The 7212-nt window shown below is 44.1% G+C and overlaps 1 protein-coding gene across 1 annotated transcript; it reads left to right on the top strand.

The window, feature by feature from the left end:
• The first annotated feature begins 222 nt into the window (after positions 1–222).
• rnf6 (ring finger protein (C3H2C3 type) 6) lies at positions 223–6319 on the top strand. The gene is made up of 4 exons (XM_041961873.1): positions 223–275; positions 1426–1581; positions 1765–1929; positions 2343–6319. Exons 2-4 carry the CDS (start codon positions 1440–1442, stop codon positions 4190–4192), a joined length of 2157 nt encoding a protein of 718 aa, XP_041817807.1. The 5' UTR covers positions 223–275; positions 1426–1439; the 3' UTR covers positions 4193–6319.
• The last annotated feature ends 893 nt before the right edge of the window (positions 6320–7212 follow it).

The following is a 7212-nucleotide window of genomic DNA, read 5'->3' as shown; positions in this document are numbered from 1 at the left end:
TTAAGACTGCAGTAAGTAAAAAGGGCACTATTTGACTTCGAAATGTAGAGTTTTAGTATAGTTTGAAGAATAGAATAATTTTGTTGATAAGCAGCCCTGGCAATTTTTAGCCAACAAACGTTGAGGCCTGTTTTGCAGATGTTGTGTTACCTAGGAACTAATGTAGCCAGTGAGGTTGTTTTTGACGGACGTTGTAATGTTGCACCACTGGTCCCATCTTGGTTTGAGAGAAGGGAGAGTAAAGCAAACCGTCCATATTACCGCTGCTTTGTCAGGTAGGAAATTCCTTTTAATGTCATTGTCATCCCTTATTGAACTATGCTAGGGTTAAGTGTTAAGTTCCGTATTCATTAACTGCTTCGTAAAACTGTTTGTCACATTTATATCTAAAGAGTTATTTAGCCTTACAGCTAACTGACGAGTCAGCTAACACTTGTGTCGACGGACTGGTATTCGCTAACGTTAGATGTGCTAATTTGCTAGTGCTCGGTTAGCAACTAAAGCGTTGCGCATTCAAAATGACACTTCGGAGCCTATGATTGCCCACAAAACAGACTGTTGTGTTTGGGCGGCAACACAGTTAATCATTGCCAGGAATTAATACCGCGACTATGTAATTGTGTCATAAAGCTGACAAGATTCTTTGTCTTTCCTTCTTTGCCCTGCGTTTACATGGAGGAGACCTCCGTTTAGTTTATCGTGTGCCGCCTTTGAGCAGTGATTGGACGCTTGGCGTGTCCGTCATTACGACTAGGCCGGTGATTGGTGGTTAACCAGGATGACAACGCCAGTTTTGTTGCTTTATTCCCCTGCCTTCAACATGGCCTTCCGTAGCTACTGTTGTAACTTGGCTAGTATTAGCTCAAATGAAGACTATGTTGTCATAAAGGTTTCTATCGGCTATTCCTTACAGTAAACTAATTGAGCAGTTGTCCACATGTTAAATTAGATGAATATACGGCACCAGTCTTTGGGCGAAACGTTAGCAAGACAAACGTTACAGTAGCCTTACTCGGTCTCTTACTGGTGGAGTCTTTCGATAGAAAATGGATGGCGTTGTCTTTACTGTCGCCCTTGGCTAGAGATTAGTCATTACAAGGCTAAGGTAACCGAATAGATCTAACTGCATTGCATTACATTGCATTTTGCTTTAGTTTCTAATACAACTGAAGGAGTACACGCTATATAGCTGTGCAAAACGTTTGTTCTGTGTCTTTCCAGAGAATCAAATAGCCATTAGCTTGTTTTTTTTTCCATGAACACCATATTGTAATGACATGGGATCATGGCAGTTCTAACAGTGGAGTAGCAAGGGTTCTGTGTGACTGCAGCCCTTACTTTATAATGTCAGATGTAAATGCTATAGTGGGTACCTTCAAATGACACGCCACCCCTGACTGACACCCTCACTCATCTGTCTGCCAGCACTTTTCACGGTGATGGACCCTCCTGGTGGGGGAGACGAACGGCGGAGGCAGGCAGAGCGTCTTCGACGGGAGGAAGCATACTATCACTTCATTAATGAATTGAGCGAAGAGGAGTACCGCCTAATGAGAGACGGCAACCTGCTTGGCACTCCCGGTGAGGACAGAAACATCTTACTATGTTAATGCACTGATTGTCAATGGAGTCTTACAGTACCTCACATATATTCTAAGCATCTGAACTTTACTAAGTGTACATGATGTCACAATGCATGATGCTGATAATAGTATATGAGAAGGGATGGGGTTCTTGATCCACTACCGGTCGTATGCTTCCCAGGGGAGGTGACTGCTGAGGAGCTCCGGCAGCGTCTTGATGGAGCAAAAGACCGCATGTCATCTCAGCCCCGCACTGAGCAGCGCTCGCAGACTGCTGATTCCGGAGAACAGCAAGGCAGCAGCGGTGATGGAGAGGAGAGAGGCGCTGGAGGGAGACGAGGGGCAGGTAGGGGAGAGGGAGATGGTCTTCTCTGTATCTGATCTTTCCAAATCTGTCTTTCTCTAGCCATGACGCTAGACGGCTTAGGTTAAGTCACTGTTGCAATGGAAAAAGCCAAAAAAGTCACATAATAATAAGCACAATGTTTTAGGTCTGGACTGGGCTAGTTTTACTGAACTGTAAAACCACTGATAGCTTTCATCATAGCTTGTGTGAAACTGGATTATTACAAACAAATACAAATAAAAACTGAGTGCTCTTGAACTACCTTTCATACATTATTTAAGACAATTATTTATTAATAAACTGGGGAAGACCAATGTTTTTATTAGGGTTTTCTTGTAAAAGAGAACAGATTTTGGGGTGAATCCATAGTTTGCACTTCATGTGTACAGTCTTACCATATGTGTTTTTTACAGGGGGCACAGAGCCCGGAGCAGAAACTTCTAATGGTGACTCATTACTGGAGTGGCTGAACACTTTCAGACGCACTGGTAATGCTACTCGCAGTGGGCAGAGTGGAAACCAGACATGGCGTGCTGTCAGCCGGACCAACCCTAACAGTGGAGAATTCCGCTTTAGCCTGGAAATCAACATCAACCATGATCAGCCAGAGCCAGGGGAGCACAATGACACTGTGGACCCTGCAGAGCTGCCAGTGACTGCCCCAAACACATCTTCACCCTCTATACGCAGCGCTTCCTCTTTCTCCAACCCTCGCCCTTCAACCACATCAAGGCCGACCCCGTACCCCACCCCCCGCCCCGCCCTCAGTAGGAGGATGCAGACACGGCGTACACGCAGCAGCACTACCACTCTTTCTATGAGCCCCCCTGCACTTCCTGCACCAGTGGCTGCTCCAGCTGGTGCTCAGAGGAGAGGTGCCACTTTGCACTCTTTAGCATCACCTCCCACTGTTCCCAACCCTCCTGTTGATCAAACTACACCTTCACAGCAGGCCCTGAATGCAGAAGTAGACCAGAGCAGTGATGATATGTCTGCTTCTATAGACTGTCCCCGTGTGTCAGCCCAGTCTGTACCTCAGGCCCCGGCAGTGGGACACGAATCACGTGGCAGTAGGACTCGATCACGTGGTCGTGCACGCAGGGCTACAGCTGGAAGCGGGATTTCATCCCGCTTATCAAGGCGAAGCCGGTCCCCCTTACACAGAATACCTGTTGCCACTACCACTACACCATCAAGCAGTGGCGTCAGTGGCTCTAGCATTCACACTGTTGAGCCAGGCAGCGGCACAAGCTCCATTTCCATGGAAACAGGGGAGGCTGTGGCAGAACCTGCAGCTCTAACAGAGCCGGCTGCAGAGACAGGAGAACGTGAGAGTGAATCACATTTAATAGGATCAGGAAGTTCAGCGGTGCGACGGCACCCAACCATCATGTTGGATCTGCAGGTGAGAAGGATTCGACCTGGTGAAAACCGCGACCGGGACAGCATCGCCAGTAGAACGCGCTCACGTGCCCGCGTTGCTGAGAATACTGTCACATTTGAAAGTGATAGTGGTGGATTTAGACGCACCATCTCCCGCTCTGAGCGAGCTGGGATCCGCACCTATGTGAGTACTATTCGGATTCCACTGCGGCGCATTAGTGAGACAGGCCTGGGGGAGCCCAACTCCACTGCCCTGCGTTCCATCTTACGCCAGATCATGACCGGATTTGGAGAACTGAGCTCCCTAATGGAGACAGAGGCTGACTCTGAAGCTGTCTCACCTAGCCAAACAGATTCTAGTGGTACAATTAGTAACACTAGTCCAGCTAGTCGTCTACATACAAATGAGAGTGCAGCTGGCCAGGTTGGTACAGGTGTGGTAGATCAGGAGAGGCTGGGGCTGGTAGGAAGTGAGGAGGACCAGGGTGGACAGGCCAGGCTCGGAGGGGGGGTAGTGAGCACCACAGAGGGACGGGCCACCAGCAGAGACACCAACAACCTGGTAGAAAATGGTACGCTACCCATCCTGCGGCTGGCACACTTCTTCTTGCTCAATGATGAGGAGGATGATGAACACCCTAGGGGCCTGACCAAAGAGCAGATTGACAATCTATCCACACGTACCTATGGTCAGGCCAGCCTGGAGGGGGAGATGGGTCGTGCATGCAGTGTCTGCATCAATGAGTATGCCCAGGGCAACAAGCTGCGTCGCCTACCCTGTTCCCATGAATTCCACATCCACTGCATTGACCGCTGGCTGTCTGAAAACAACACCTGCCCCATCTGCAGGCAGCCCATACTCGCAGTGCATCATGACTGACCTATTTGCTCACAAAACAGCTATTACGTTCCTGGCTGGCTGAACTGAGCAGACCCAAGTGAGCTTTGCATGTACATAGTGCTTTCATGGCTAAATTTATTTGAAAATATCCATTGTGTTGAAGTGAAGAAGGTTGAACCAAAAGTGCGGGAAAAAAAGAAACTATAAATGCAGAGAATTAACAAAACTTTATTTTTTTAGACTCTTTGTTTTCAGCAACTTGTTTGATTTTCTTCTTCCTGTGACCTGTTTCACCGGTCTATGTCACAAAGCTTCAGAGGCCCATGTCAATGGATGGCATTAATGCTTAAGGAGCTCCTGTAGCCGCTGCTGACTAGTCTCACTTTAACTCTTTAATGTCTGATACATGTGACATCTTTGTCACAACTGGACTAAACAAATCACTTCTAGACTTGATTTATTCAGTATAAGCTGTAAATAACTCAACACTGCTTGTATTTAAGGGTTTTGAAGCAAGACGCTCCTCACATGCTATCTGTTTAGAATGGAAGCAGGACACCTTTGGGTTTTTTTGTTTGTTTTTTTTACATTCACCATTTTAAAGCTTAAACATCCATTTTAAAGTGTCCCTTTTAAAGGTCCAGTGCTTAGGACTTAGTGGCATCTAGTGGTGAGGTTGCAGATTGAAACTCAATCACTGTCACTCTACAGTGGCAGCTAAAAAGCCCTTCCTAGAGCCAATGTCTGTCCTTTCTGTGTGGTGGTTCAACATGGTAGGCTACGTGGACGAAGACCTGCTCACTCTGTAGATATAAAGTGCTCATTCTAAGGTAATGAGAACACAGGTGATTATACACTAATGAAAACATGATTCTAAATATTATATTCCATTTCTACCAATAGAATCCCCTAAATCCTACACACTGGACCTTTAAAGTTGTTTAATAAATGTATGATTTATTGGGATGTGTATGAGCTATGTATTTAAGTTTGAAATAAGTTTTAATCTGTACATCTAGTAGTATTTGTTTGTTGGCCCTCTTCATACACTTGTCCCATATAATTGCAATACAGAATGTATCCGTAAGTCACCCACTAAAATCATCCACTTTGAAATCATTATCATTACCCATATGGGCAGCACAATTTAAATGAAATACAGAAGGCATGTGATAATCAGGAATTCAAAGTTGTAATTTAGTATGAGTTGTGCAATATGGAGCGAAAAGACAGTATTGTTTGTTTTGCTGTTCATTGTTGTTTACATTGTAATGCCTGATTATCATCTCCACTTCAAAACAAAGTCTTGTTTACCCTGAAATCATTGTTTCCTGTTGGTTCCTGTCGCAATTTTGGGTCCATACCTGACGGACACCCTGGCATCTGTGTCATGAAGGTGCATTGAGTAGTTAGCCTGATAAGTCCGCTGAGCAAAAACCTGGAACATGGAATTAGAAAATTAAAAATTAAAGTTGTTACAGCTAACTCTGACATTCTTCTTCATGAGATAGGAGCTGGAAAGATGATGCTTGGAGTTCTGGCTCTAAAATTACAATTTCTGCTAATGAAAATATGTTAATGAGTATATGAGTTCTGGTACCAGTGCAACGCCTGAATGAGGCAGTGTTAGCAACATGATGTTCCTGTACGCTTTTATGGTTTGTTTTTACATAACATCCGCCGATATTGTCCGTTTCTAGCGTAGCATAGGTGGATTATTTAGCCACCTAGTCAGTATGTTGCTACCTGGGTCACTTTGTGCATCATCAACAGTACAGGAGCTGCAACATTTTTGCAGTTAACATGTCACTAGTAAAACTGCAGGACTGGTTCAGTATGTCAGAATGTGTGAGAGTGCGTATGGTTAAATTGTGTGTGTGCGCAGAAGGAAAGGTCCCTGCAAACCTGGTTCTCAGAAAGCTTCTGTTCAGCTAGAGTCCACTTTGGGAGACTTAGAGAGGGTTGTGGCCACTCAGTGAAGAAGTAAATATTTATTCTGTTCCTATTTAATAAGATGGAAATCGACTTTTGAAATATGAATATGTATTATGTTACAATGTGATGAGAGTAAATGAAACAGTTAAATATGTTACTATGTAATAAAATGAAGACATGGGTTTTCTTCTCTGCTCCTTAACATGGAATAAAATGCAGCTTTGTTATGCCTGGAAATCTGGTGTATATGGCTATATATATATATACTGCTCTACAGGCAACCGCGCTAGCTACACGTTGTAGCGAAAACACGTGCTTTGAATCAACCAATAATAGGAATGTTCGGAGATGCGTATCTTGCTACACAAATTATGTTAAAAGTTTCCGCTAACGGCTTGTTAGCTTTAAATCACCGTTAACCTGTGGCCGTTGGGGTGAGTGTTCGCTAACGTTAAATATTCAGAATGTGTATTAACGTATACTATCAAGTTTAGGTTAATTGCTAACTTTTGGACGGAGTCACCCACTACTCCTCTCACACGATGACAAATAAAATGCATGAACGGTAAAGTGCATAAAAATTCGAACACACTCTGGTTTGACCAGTAGCTTTTGGTGGCTAACGCTAGCTACTGCTAGCAAACTTTATATGTTACTGTCTTAGCGTTATTCAGTCAGTTTTATAGCCAGGTTAATGAGTCTTCTCTACTGATGTAACTTTATAGTAGTGCAATGTTTTACCATTTACTGTTATCCCTTTTGTTTTAAATGATTAGCAGGTGTCACATAAATCACACTTAAATATTTGCAAATCCTTGACAAACTCGTCGTATTTACCTCAATCTTATCTTTTGCGTCCAAGACGCCGGTGCGCGCACGCACTTATCATACGATGCGCGTCCCCGTTCTCTGACTAGGCATCAGACTGTCATAAAGCCAGACAGGACAGAAGCAGACGCGTGACAGTCGCCCTTCAAATTAAGAGTTTACTGATAATTTTCTTATGAATATTTAAATCATACTGTTGTACTCTGGCTGCAACTAACAATTATTTCCACTATCAATTAATCTGCGACCTATTTTTCTAATTGCCCAGTAAACTATTTGGGAAAATCTCAGAGAAT

The sequence above is a fragment of the Chelmon rostratus genome, chromosome 20, assembly GCF_017976325.1.
Source record: "Chelmon rostratus isolate fCheRos1 chromosome 20, fCheRos1.pri, whole genome shotgun sequence".
In the NCBI taxonomy this organism is placed as follows: domain Eukaryota; kingdom Metazoa; phylum Chordata; class Actinopteri; order Chaetodontiformes; family Chaetodontidae; genus Chelmon; species Chelmon rostratus.
The sequence above is the reverse complement of the archived record's forward strand: the minus strand, read 5'-3'. Positions and strand labels throughout refer to the sequence as shown.